General features: G+C 39.3%; 1 protein-coding gene across 3 annotated transcripts in view; it reads left to right on the top strand.

Annotated features, from left to right (window-relative positions):
* Positions 1–13511, top strand: part of bub1bb (BUB1 mitotic checkpoint serine/threonine kinase Bb) — a 76696-nt gene extending 63185 nt beyond the window's left edge. For all 3 annotated transcript variants that reach the window (XM_060828327.1, XM_060828329.1, XM_060828328.1), the window contains exons 20-24: positions 529–690; positions 2284–2426; positions 6305–6476; positions 12048–12154; positions 13098–13511. In XM_060828327.1, the coding sequence (XP_060684310.1) occupies positions 529–690; positions 2284–2426; positions 6305–6476; positions 12048–12154; positions 13098–13272 (759 nt within the window). In that variant the 3' untranslated portion in view covers positions 13273–13511. The remainder of the gene's footprint in view (positions 1–528; positions 691–2283; positions 2427–6304; positions 6477–12047; positions 12155–13097) is intronic.
* Positions 13512–13881: the final 370 nt, after the last annotated feature.

Below are 13881 nucleotides of genomic sequence, written 5' to 3'. Positions count from 1 at the left end.
AGATCTTTTCTAATCAACCTGTTATTGCTCACCTCTGGAGTAAGTGGGGCTTGAACCTGGGTATCAGGCACCACAAATGCCCTCATGATTGTACACCTGAGCCACATAAGGACTTAATGTGCTGGTGACCAAAAGCTTGGTTGACTTTAGGTTGGCTATAAGAATTATCTTAGGGGATTTGAGCTTGGGCTTTAAGCAACTGAACTTATGCTTTCGACTGGTGAAGTGAAGGAAGTCATGTATGCATAAACAGCGATTTAGAGGAGTGCAGAGATCTCTGTTATCTGGTAGGAACTGGTTGGCTATGAGATTATGGATGGAATTGAATACCCAGATAGGGTTTTGAAATCAGCATTGCTGATCAGAGTCTATAAGTGGGCAGGTAATAGGTGAGTGGGACATTGTGTACATTAGGAAAAGGACAAAGTTTTGGATAATTGCTGGAATTTTACAAGTCGCTCCTATTTGAAGTACTTATAATATTAGGCAGACATCTTCACTGACCCCTTATCATTTTCCCTCAAACAGGTGCATTCACATGCAGTGCCTTGGGACTTCTACATCAATCAGCAACTTAAGATGCGGCTCGGTTCCAAGTTTAATAATTACTTCAGTCAAAATCACAGCTGCTACTTGTTTGAGAATGGATGTGTGACAGTGGATCAGGGCAAGAACTGTGAAACTCTACAGGTGAGAAAAACACTGAGAAATATAAAACCTGTTGCATTGGGGTAGTGGTGAATAACTTGCTCCAGCTCATACTGGTTGTTCTTTCTTTAGCTATTTTCCCATCTTGCTTACCATCATTACTTTTAGAGAAATTAGAGGATATGATAACTGATTCATAGATCTCTCTTCATAGTGGAGAAAGCCAATGGGCTGTGTTCCTTTTGAACAATGTTGTTCAATGCAGATTTACAAAGATGATAACTGAAACCCTGAAGTCCAGGTATGAGGAGAGTTTGGACAAATTAGTCCTTTTATTCTTTAGCATTTATAAGGTTGAAGGAGGGTTCTGATCAAAGCATTCAGGATATTAAGGAAAAGACAGTAGACAAAGATAAATTATTTCCACCCTTTGAAGATTCTAGCCCTGGGGGCATAGTTTAAGAATTTAGGTTACTCAAGAGAGTTCTTGGAAAGCACTTTTACACTCTGTAATGGAGGTTTGGAACTCTCTCTCTTCCTTAAGCAGCTGTCAATCTGAAATCAGTTAAGTTTAATGCTGACATAGACAAATTTTTATTAAGCAGAGGTCTCTAGGGATAAAGACCAAAAGCAGGCTTATGAAGTAGGCCATAGATCAGCCATGATCACATTGAATGGCAGAGCAGGCTCCAGGGGCTGCATGACCTAATCCTGTTTATCTCTTCATAAAAAGTAATTATCTGACAACTGTGGTCAATGACTTAATCAGTACAACATCGGGGATGAATTCATTCATTGAGATGGTTGAGGAAGACCTGTCTAACTTTCACCGTCCTAGTGACGCAGCTATTATTGTAGCTTAATTGAGGTGGGACAGGAAAAGACGACTCTGACTGTCCAGTCCCAATCTGGTAACTCTCATTTCTAAATGTTTCGTGTAATAAATCAGAACAGTCCAAGGTTTGGTGGTTTCCATTTTCATGAGTATCCTGCATGAAAGCAGACCCATTGTCTGCTAATGCTTCATCCTGAAACTGATTTCCCTGGCATTTTTTGTCCATGGTGGTTTGCCTTCCAGTCTTGGGCAAGGTGAGGAGGCAAATCTCAAGCCCATCTCCGTCAGAATGCAAATTGAACCTGTGGGTCTAGGCATTATCCTTAAGCACATATCCATCTCACCAGTTGTGTTCTTGACATGACTGCAGCATATTTATTAATTTACTGTCTGAATGTTGGCTATTTAGGTAAGGAACTAACGGGCAGCCAGAACATCAGAACCATATGCTGATTTAACCTTTTTATATATTTTAAGTGGCAAGGAGAGAATGAAGACTTAATAGAAAATTCCAGTGATCCCTAGTTGTTTATCTATAGGACACAATAGAATGCAATTTGTTTTAGTACAATGGTTGCATGTTAGAGGTGACATTATAGTTTGTTACTGGTTAGCATTTTGGAATGTCACATTAGTGAATAGTAAGGTTGCTAGTATTTCTTGATTCTTTTTGTTCAAATTATTCTGGGGATTTTTTTTGAGTCTTTAACTCATAATGATAAAGCCTAATCCATACCAGTCAAGTCTTAATTGTCTTTGCATACCAGTAGCTGTTCACCTTTTGTTTTCCCTTTTTATAGGGTCTGTCTCAGATGTGGGAAACTGTGCCAGAAGCACTGGTGGTGTTTCTGACACTTGACTTACTGGCTTTAGTGGAACTGATGCACACAGCTGAAATTGTTCATGGGGGCATAGCACCAGAAACACTCCTCATGGATGACAGGTTAGTTTAAAATGATTTGCAAAGCTTTCAGCAGTAAATTGCCTTTCTTGCATGACCCTGGGATAATTTGAGCAATAGGTTGGAGCTAGTGTTCAATTTTCAGGAGTTTAGAATTGGAATTTTGCCTCAGTCTGTGCAAAGCATTATACCTGTCTAATGCTGAAATATGCCTAGTAAGAGTCAGCATAGATTGAGGCTTCGAACAATGAAGGAAACCACCACTACCATCTACTCTAATATCTCTACATTTTTCCATAATGGAAAAAAGGAATGAGACTTTGGTAATAGCAAAGAGTAAGCTGCCATTGTTGATCGAAGGACTGAATACCACAGAGAATTGCTTTTGAACTTTAAGTATAGTTGTTGTGCAATATATCTCCAGAGGATTATAATGCAGTGGTCAGTTCAGTTATGTTGAGATTCATTTGCAATTTCCTGTGTCAATAAACTAATGCTTCAGTCATCCATGGCATTTTCACAACTTTAGCCATTGTATTTGACCTTGCTGCTGTGTCCCATTAATTTAATATTGAGCATTGCTGGAATAAACCCATTTTGTAAATATGTTTTGTCTTGCACTCATTAAGGAAATTTGTAAGAATTTCAAGAGAAAACAATATGCTGTATGAGAGGAAATTGGTTGACAAAAGAACTTCTTTTAATATTCATATGAGGTCTGAGCATTGCTTGAGTGGGCCAGCATTTTTTTTTTGCCTGTCCCTAGTTGCCCTTGAAAATGGTGACCTGATTTCTTGAAACACTACAACTGTTCTAGGTAGACCCCAAATACAACGAGAGAGTAGTTTCAAATTTTTGAAACTAAAATAATAAGGAGCTGTGACATTTTTCCAAGTCAAAATAACATACAACTTGAAGGTAAACTTGTGGGTGGTGGTTTTCTTCTAAGTTTTTTTTTCTTCAAGTGGAACCAGTCAGAGGTTTGGAAGGTGATGTCTGAGTAACTTCGGTTAATTTCTGCAGTTCATCTTAAAGACGGTACACAGCTACAGAATATCAATGATGGTGGAGGGATAGATACGGTGCCAATCAAGCAGGCGCTGGAAAAGTAGAGCAGGTCAGGCAGCATCCGAGAAGTAGGAGAGTTGACGTTTTCGGGCATAAGCCCTTCATTCCAAATTTAAAGCTCACAAGTTGATTCTGATTGCCTAGAAAACCGAACCAGAGAATTACAGTTACTTTACATCTGCTTCAGCTCAAGAAGACATGTATCAGCTTCATTACATTACATTAATGAACAACCTCTATTATCTGAACAAGACGGCTGGGGTATTTTGTTCAGATAACCGATCGTAAACAAAAGAAGCCATACTGAACATAATTACATGAAAAAGCATGTTTACAGAGTTTTTTTATTTTATTCAATTGCTAAAATGTGTACAAACACTCTATGTTGCTCGAAGATTCATGATATTTTACAAATAAAATCACTTTTTGGCTAGAATTTTACTGCAGTCTGAAACTTTTTGCTGACATTTTCCTGTTTTATCCCAGTCCTCGACAGCAGCCAGCATCTTTTTGTTCAGTGCTGTCCCTCCGTCCAGACTAACCAAGTGTTACCCATCCCTTTTCAGTGACCACCAAACCCTTAAAGATGCAAAATACAGGGGAGCACGAGAGCGGGAGGATGATTTTTTTTCACTGACTTCAGTTTCTGTCCTGTCTCATCTATGTTTGTTTAGGGGCATAATGTCGTTCCCCCGTCCCCTTCAAGTTTTCCTCCTGTTTATTAGCAAATCACTACGGTTTGCTCTTCCCTCCTCAAATAAAAGTTACCTTACATTTTCTTGTCATCTGAAAGACTGAGCTACTTCTTGTTTGGGGAAAGAAAAGAGTTGTCATGCGATAATGGAAAGAAAAAGCAACAGAAGAAAAGTGCAAGCATGTTTTTTGACTTAACGCTCTGGAGACTGAGCTGAGGAAAATAAGTGTTGGGTTCGCAAAACGGTGCGAGTCATGTTGAGAGGGAATCTCGCTGCTAGAGCACGCAGCTCAGGCTTACACATATGATGTTCTTGTGTGTTCACGGTCACAAACCTTTGTCCTCAGGGAGAATAAGTATTGGAAAGCCTTTTTATAAAATGTGTAGACTTGACTCTAATGTCACGTCTTGAGTCTATATTTGAAGCTAATTATTTATTAAAGTATACTTGCATCTATAATTCCTTTTCAAATTTACAAAATGATGCATTAAATGGATGAGGAATAGAATTTTCCTACTTCAATTGCAATGCATTTACAGGGATCTTCGATCTTGTTCAAGTAATCTAAAATTCAGATAATTGACGATCGGATAACCGAGATTGTTCTGTATATGTGTTCTTTTGGTCTGTCTGTATGCAAAATACAAGGTTCTGTGTATTAATATGTAGCTTCTGGTATCTGCAAATGTGTCACCCTGCAACTTGACCAGTCATCTTAAATTGGTTGTCAGCAATGCACAAACTGAATAATGAAAGTAGACCAGCAACCAGCAAATCCCTGTCGGATTTCTCAACTAGGATATTGTAGAAAGGGGTTTCATATGTCGGCTCCGTTTCGAAGGTGAATTTGAGTGCAGCTTGAAGCCTATTAAGAATGGATGGAAACTTTAGATATGTAGCTGTAGATCCAAATATAGCAGGTAAATCATCTACATATTGAAAATTAGCATGGGGTGAAAGTTTAAACATCATTGCATCTAACCTTTTTTTTTAAATGAGCCCACCAAAGATATTTGCAAGATCAGGGCCTCATAGGGATTCAGTGACAACACCATCTATGTGAGCATATCGGGTGTTAAAATTAAACTCAACTGCATAGGTTGCTGGGTTCATAATTTTAGTGAATGTTGATTCTCGTATGATGTCAGGTCTAGATTGCTGCATCGCACTCTCCTTGAGTGGTACACTGGGGGATAGGCTAGCAATGTCAAATAAACACATAGACATTGTATTACTTTTGATGTAGTAATTTGCTGAGCTGTTAGGCCAGTTCCTGTTGAGCAGAGCCAGTTGTAGAAAAGATTGAGCGCATTACTTTTGTGTCTTGGGTATCCCGTTCGAATGTGGATTAAACTAATTTTGCCTGTGCTACTCAGCCTCTGAAGCTGGCCATGGTTATGATTACCTTTTGGGAAGAAAGTGAGGTCTGCAGATGCTGGAGATCAGAGCTGAAAATGTGTTGCTGGAAAAGCGCAGCAAGTCAGGCAGCATCCAAGGAACAGGAAATTCGATGTTTCGGGCATAAGCCCTTCTTCAGGAATCCTTTCATTCCTGAAGAAGGGCTTATGCCTGAAACATTGAATTTCCTGTTCCTTGGATGCTGCCTGACCTGCTGCGCTTTTCCAGCAACACATTTTCAGCTATGATTACCTTTTGGACATTTTAGTTTGAGAAGGCCAAGCCTGACGAAACAAACCTATGCACTCCAAATCTTTATTGTGCTGTTGTGCAAATTACTTGCACTGAACCCCTGATTTAATTGAGTGCTGAGTTTGTAATGCTAAGCTGATTGTATTAGTGTTGTTTGTCAAAATATAATGGTCTACGTTTCCATCCATCTCTTAATTAGTACATTGGGTTATTGACATACTACCCTTGGAAAAAGAGGAAGGTGACAATATAGAAAAGCAGCTCATAATCATCTACAGGTATTTAGAGTACAAAATGGAGTACTCCATTCTGTAAGGTTGACTAACCAACTGTTAATTTTTTTTTGGTAAAAGTAAGCTGTTAATGAATTCTAACTATATATCATTGTCATAATTAGATACAACAATGAGTGGAAAGGGAAAGAAAAAATTGCACAAAGCTTTGCGCTATATACAACCTTTTTGAGATTTGACCATTTAACTTGGTTCATCTGTCTTCATTCCTTAGGTTTTATGAAGGCTCTGCATGCCCCAGTGGTGACGGTTTAGTAAAGCTCACGGATTTTGCCCACAGCTTGGACCTGAAGCTGCAGTCTGGTGTCGTCACGTTTATGAAGTTTCCTACAATGCAATCGCTATCAAATAAAGAGCTCCTGTTTGGGTGCACTAATGCCTACCAGGTAAACTGCTATTCGGGCAGTAATTGAGATTGATCGAATACACAATGTATTACCACTTTCTCTGCTATTTAATAAACACTATCTGACTTGTACTGTCTAGTGCACAATGATTACCTTGCTCAGCAGGGTTGATCTGGTGTAGGTTTATTCTGCTTTGGAGTTAATACATGAGCTTTTTATTTTTTCACCAATGTTTTTCTTTCCTTTTCCACTCCTCAACTTCTAATGTGGCGGCACAGTGGTTAGCACTGCTGCCTCACAGTGCCAGAGACCCAGGTCCAATTCCTGCCTCAAGCAACTGTCTGTGTGGAGTTTGCACATTTCTCCCAGTGTCTGTGTGAGTTTCCTCCCACAGCCCAAAAATGTGCAGATTAGGTGAATTGGCCATGCTAAATTGCCCGTAGTGTTAGGTGAAGGGGTAAATGTATAGGAATGGGTCTGGGTGGACTTGTTGGGCCGAAGGGCCTGTTTCCACACTGTAAATAAGTAATCTAATCTATAATATAGTGATATACAGCGACAATTCATTAACAGCTTACTTTATCTAGCAAGCCACAAAGACCAATCAAGTTAAGTCAACTTTGATAAAATAGGGTACCCCATTTTGTACTCCAAATACCAGTAAATGGTGATTATGGACTGCTTTTCTACACTTTCACCTTTCTCTTTTTGAAAGGTTAATGTGTTGTTCCCGACTAGTGAAATGCTACTTGTTAAATTAAACCAGGGCACTTTACATCTGCATGACTAATTTATCATCCAGAAGCATTTGCTCAAACTCCATTTGAGTGGTAATAATTGAGTATCACTTGAAAAAGGGTAAATATTGAGCATTGCATTGCTGTTTGTATGTTTTTGTTGTGTGCATTTTGTTTGCTTCATTTCATACATTGCAAGGACTACAACTTATGGCACCATCACCTTCCCTAGGGTCAGTCATGATGGATGATCAACACTGGCCTTATGTATAGCATTTGCATTCTGTAAATGCATGAATGTTTTAAAAACTAAATTTTCCATGTATGGGCAATCCCTGATAGAAGGGGAGTGGCAGTGTAGTGGTTACACAGATGGGAAGACAAGTGGATATAGACAAGGTTAAGTGAGTGGGCAAAAATCTGGCAGATGGGAATATGTTGTGGGGAAAATGTTATGATGCTCTTTGACAGAAAAAAATAGAAGAGATGAATGTTAAATAGAGAAATCCTGTAGAAAGTACAATGCAGGGATATTCATACATTAAACTTGTAAACTAGTTTTTATTTTAATCAGGTAATTGCAAAAGGGATATGGAGCCCTTTTTATTGAGTATAAAAATGAGAACGCTTTGCTTAAACTATACAAGGTAGATTTGGGCTCCTTACCTAAGGAAAAATATACTCATTAGAGGCACTCCCAAAAATTTTCACTGGGTTAAAATGGGATATGGAGAAACTTTTAGGAGAGGTTGAGTAGATTGGGTCTGTACTGATTTGAAGTTTAGAAGAATAAGAGGTGATGGTATTGAAACATACACAATTCTTAGGGGACTTGATAGGGTAGAAGCAGAAAGATTGTTTCCTCCTCCTCGTGTGACATTGTGAGACCAGGGTGAGAGATTTTTAATTCGGAAGGAACTTGAAGGTTCTGAGGAAAAGGCATGAAAGTGGAATTGAGGGTTATCAGATCAGCCACGATCTCATTGAACGACAAGTAGACTTGATGGGTTGAATGGCCTATGTCTACAAGATCTTATGATCTTAAACTGCAGGATTGCCCTGAAAACCCATCTGGCTCACTCATGTTGTTAAAGGAGGAAACCTGCCAAACATACCCAGTTTGGCTTGTGACTCCAAATCTACTAATGTGGTTGATTTTTGGTATCCTCTGAAATGTCCTGGTAAGAAATTTCACAGACTCAAACCATCTCTAGCGACAAGTGACATTTCACCAGCCTACATAGCCTAAATTAGGCCTGGTGTGATCTGATAGAAACTGGCTTAGTCATTGCATTTTTCATAAGTGAAACTGTTGAAGCGTAACAATGTCATTATGTATATCTTTGTGTATTGTTCAATCTGGCTGAGGTTAACTAACCAGTGGTCTGTACAGCATTAAAAATGTCATGTTCACCAAGCTGGGAGGTCAATTTGCAGATCGATTTTGTTTTGGAGACTCCTGTAAAGCACTGCTGTACTGTCTTCTGGAATTTATTTGGTTCCGTTTCTGCTGCTTCCGATTGTCTGTTCCGGTTGTTCGTTGTAGTGGCCGGTCTATTGGATCTAGGTCAATGTGCTTGTCGATGGGGTCAGTGGCTGACTGCCATGCTGCTAGAAATTCTCTGGCTAACTTTTGTTTAGCTTATCCTATGATTGTTGTGTTGTCCCAGTCAAATATGTGGTCCTTGTCATCTGGATGTCTGGCTACTAGAGGCATAGGTCATGGCATTTAGTGGCTAGTTGTGTTCATGGATGCAGATTGCTAGATGGTTGTCTGTTTGCCCTGTATAGTGATTTGTGCAGTATATCAGCCACTACAACGAACAACTAGAAGCAGCAGAAATTGAACCAAATAAATTCTAGACGAGACAGTACAGCAGTGTCGCAGAGTGCTCCAAAGCACTGAAGATGTCACCTGGACGGGACAAAATGTCTGCAAATTAACTTCCCAGCTCTGTGAACGTACCCAGAACCACGATAACCCACATCTGAGCTACATATATTTACACAAATCTTGAGCATTAAAAATGTATCTGTTATCTAACAATATGTTAATATGCATTTATTTTAGAGATATAAATGACATTTGCCCAAGAGACCATCTTGGGAGTGAGCTCGGAGTCTTTACAGCCTTTGTAGCCAAAATGTGTGGAACACTCATTGATTTTTGCATGTTTTATTGACCATTTTAATTTTTTCACCTCTCACCTTTAAGTGTGACCCCTCATTATTGAAACCTTCACCCTGGGAAAAAGCTTATCTCTATCTACCCTATCTATACCCTTCATGATTTTGTAGACCTCAATCAGGTTTCCCCCTCAAACTCCTTTTTTCTAATGAAAACAATCCTAACCTACACAACTTCTCTTCATAGGTAGCACCTTCCATATCAGGCAACACCCTCGTAAACCTTCTCTGCACCCTCTCCAAAGTGTCCACATCCTTTTGTTAATGTGGCGACCAGAACTATATACAGTACTCTAAATGCGGCCAAACCAATGTCTTGTACAATTTTAATATGACTGGCCAGCTCTTATGCTCAATACCCCATCCAAAGAAGGCAAGCATACCATATGCCTCCTTGAACACTCTATTCACCTGTGCAGCAACCTTCAGGGTACAATGGATCTGCACTCCCAGATCTGTCTGCTCATCAACTTTTCCCAAGGCTCTTCTGTTTACTGTATAATTCGCTCTAGAATTAGACTTCCCAAAATTCATCACCTCCATATTTGCATGGATTGAATTCCATCTGCCACTTCTCCACCCAACTCTCCAGTCTATCTATACTCTCCTGTATTCTTTGACAGTCCCCTATGCTTTCTGCTACTTTAATCTTCGTGTCATCTGCAAACTTGCTGATCATACCAACAGTACCCTCTTCCAGATAACTTATGCATATTACAAACAACAGTGGCCCCAGCACTGATCCCTGTGGAACACCACTGGTCACCTTTTCTCCATTTTGAGAAACTCCCTTCAACTACTACTGTCTCCTGTTGCTCAACCAGTTCTTTATCCACCTAGCTAAACACCCTGCACACCATGTGGTTTTCCATAAGGTTTCCCTGGTAAACTAATCAAACGTCTTATTAAAGTTCATGTATATAACATCTACAGCTCTTCCTTCATTTATCAACTTAGTCACTTCCTCAAAGAACTCTGTCGGTAAGGCACGATCTCCCCTGCACAAAACCATGTTGCCTATCACTGATAAGCCCATTCTTTTCCAAATATAAAGAGATTTTTTTATCTCCGTATCTTTTTCAGCAACTCTTCCACCACTGACATCAGGTTCACTGGTCTGCAGTTACCCAGAATATGTGGGCGGCACGGTGGCACAGTGGTTAGCACTGCTGCCTCACAGCGCCAGAGACCCGGGTTCAATTCCCGCTTCAGGCGACTGACTGTGTGGAGTTTGCACGTTCTCCCCGTGTCCTTGTGGGTTTCCTCCGGGTGCTCCAGTTTCCTCCCACAGTCCAAAGATGTGCAGGTCAGGTGAATTGGCCATGCTAAATTGTCCGTAGTGTTAGGTAAGGGGCAAATGTAAGGGTAGGGGTATGGGTGGGTTTCGCTTTGGTGGGTCGGTGTGGACTTGTTGGGCCGAAGGGCCTGTTTCCACACTGTAAGTAATCTAATCTAATACCCCTATCACCCTTCTTGTACAGGCAACATGAGCAACCCTCCAATCCTCAAACATCTCACCTGTGTTTTGGATACAGTGATCCTCTTTTAGGACTGATTTATAGCTAACTATCTCCCACCTTCAGCATATTCCATCCTTTTCAAAGCTATAATCAGTTAAACTTGGTTTAAAGTTTAGTTGCATCATCATTAAATTTTAATACAGTTACTTGCTATTCATTCTTTAGTCTGGATCCATTTTGAACAGGGTGAGATGATGACTTCTCTGCCAAATACCGAAATTGAGAGTCTAGATGTAACTAATTGTCTTCAGACAGAGCGATCCAAATCTGTCCAATGTCTCTTTTATAGTTAATACACTCTCATTCGGGCAGCATCCTGGTAAATCCTGAGCCCTCTTGTAGCGCAGTGTTAAGAGTTCCCTACCGTGGGCCAAGAGGCCTGGATTCAAGTCCCACCTGCTTAAGAGGTGTAACAATATCTCTGAACAGATTGATTAGAAAAATAGATTAGTAAAATAAAATTAAAGTAAGAGCTTTTTTTTAAAAAAAAAGGAAGTGGGCTTTTGTAGGAGGTCCAGGTTCAAGACCCACCTGAAAAGTAGTGATTTGAATAATTAGCTAATTCTGTTCACAGGTGAAGAACCAGTCTCTTGGATAAGTTGCTCTGTGTAGTTTAATGCAAAAGTATTAAATTAGTGGTGAGATTAAAATAATTTTAACATTGACATCAGTCTCTGTGTCCAGACTCAGAAGAGATGGACTAATTGTACTAAAAGCTCTGATGCAAACTTTTGTGTTATCTACAGTAGCATGTAAATAAAAATTTTAATTGAAGTTGCGAATTGTCAGACAATAGTCAGACTTCAGGCGGAGACAAAGATGTTGCCTACTATTAGTGACGGTGTAGTTTAAGAGCAGCCTTGGTTCACGACCAAACACAGTGATTCAAACCTCATGGCATTATCAACAACATGGTGTCAGTTCCAACCACCTGAGAGCATCAACAACCCAAGATTGAAAATGTATCTGCAAAAAACTAGTTAGATAAAGCTGAATATCTTTATAGTAACTATAAGAGGTGTTTACTGATGCCTTAACTTTGCAGCTCAAAATAAATGCTTCAACTTATAGATGTAGAAACTAGGCAGCTACTTACAAACTGTCATTGTTAATAGCCAACTGTCTGGTCTATGCTCTAATTTCAATCCTCACATTGGCTATTGCAGGTTGATCTCCTTGGGATTGCAAACACTGTGCATTTTCTGTTGTTTGGAGGTGAGATAGATGCCAGCAAACAGGGTTCACTGTGGACTCTTGGACCTACATCCTCCAGGTATTTTAATTTTTTTGTACTGTACACTGTTTCTAAATGGAATGGAAAATAAAATGAGTTTAGTTTGTGTTGCTGGCAAGTTGAGTCTATTACTAATGACCTATAAATTGAGCAGTTCTAGTTTAAAATGGGCTGGGCATTTTGCTGCAAGCACTTTGTGGTCCATCTTTAGTTTTCTTTTGGTATGCTCTCATACCACCCTACACTCCAGGAATTCCTAATGCTACTTCTAACATTTGGATCAAATGGCCAAAGAGCTGACCTGATGCCTGCCAATGCAATTGCTCACAAGCTAAGTGTATAAGAAGCTTGGTGACTACTTGGCTAAAGCAGAAACACCAACCCTTCCCTTTAACACCTATATAACACAGGAATTTCAAGCACTGGGAATTTAAATCTTTTTTTTAACCCCTTCCACCACACCAATATGTGACATTCTTCATTGGTGATTTAAATTGTTTTAGCTCATGTTTGTTTAGCAGTCCATCCACTTTATTTGACAAATGGATGTAATTTTTAGCAGAGCTAATACCCTGTTCCTAGAAATACTTTAATGCAAAATGGTTTCAACTGAGTATTGCTTTCACCTCGTGAGGCAGAAGGTTATAGGTTAAAACCTTAATCTGTGCTGACACTGCAATGGAAAATAGAGCAGTACTACCTTTGTCTGAAGTGACACCTTTCTGATGAGATGCTAATCTGAAGTCCTGTGTGTTTCCTTAGGTGAATTTAATAAAAGTATTTCAAAAGAGTAGGGCAGTTCCCTCTTGCTATCCTAATATCTCGACCATTACCACTGAAACAGCTTGGCTAGTGATTAATTCAGTGGATCCCATATTTCTCTATCTTGCTCTTGTTCAAATACTTAACTGGCTTCAAAGCAGTTTAGAATGTGAAACTTGTGAAAGGTGATGTATTCATTGGAGTGTTTATATTTTTACAGAATGGAGTTGCTGTATCTGGAGTTATGGAACAATTTCTTTGAAAAGATTCTGAATACAGGAGATGCATCCTCTGTCTCTACACTGAGTGATCTGCGACAGACAGTGACAGAAGTCATTGAACCAGATTATGAAATTCTGTATAATGATGCTTTCACATTAATGCCCCATGATTAGTGAATGTAAGACTTTTTAAAATGCTACTGTTTCAGGATCCTATTTTTATTCTTGTTTTGAATAAAGGTGCCCATGTATGCTTTTAATTTTATTGTTGCAGTGATTACACCCAAGTGTATATTATATTAAATAAGTGTTTATGTTTCAACTAACGTTTTGCAAACTCTGGATTAAATCTCAGGACCTTTCAGGTCTGTGAAGTCCAGCTGCTTACTGCCAGAAGTTTACTGAGTTAATAAATCATACAACATTTTCCCCATTTCCTTGACCTTGGTAAATACATTGATCTGGTTTGTAACAATTCACTAACTTTCTATGTTTTTTTGATATCCTCACAAAATAATGGGTTAGATATTGCTATAAATACCAGACCATGATATTGATGCACCCTCTTTTCTTAATGTTCAAAGCAGCTAGTAAATTCAAGGGAATTTTTTAAAAATGCATTGCAAGTTCTGGAAATTCACACTTTTCAATTTATTCTCTCAAATGGGACCCCAACTTTGCCCTGCTTTTATAATTTGTGCATTAATTGACTTTTAAACAAGGTGTAATTAACAGTGTGGAAAAAGTGAGGACTGCAGATGCTGGAGATCAGAGCTGAAAAAT

Source organism: Hemiscyllium ocellatum, chromosome 8, assembly GCF_020745735.1.
Source record: "Hemiscyllium ocellatum isolate sHemOce1 chromosome 8, sHemOce1.pat.X.cur, whole genome shotgun sequence".
In the NCBI taxonomy this organism is placed as follows: Eukaryota; Metazoa; Chordata; class Chondrichthyes; order Orectolobiformes; family Hemiscylliidae; genus Hemiscyllium; species Hemiscyllium ocellatum.
Note: the sequence above shows the minus strand (reverse complement) of the source record. Positions and strands in the feature narration are given on the sequence as shown.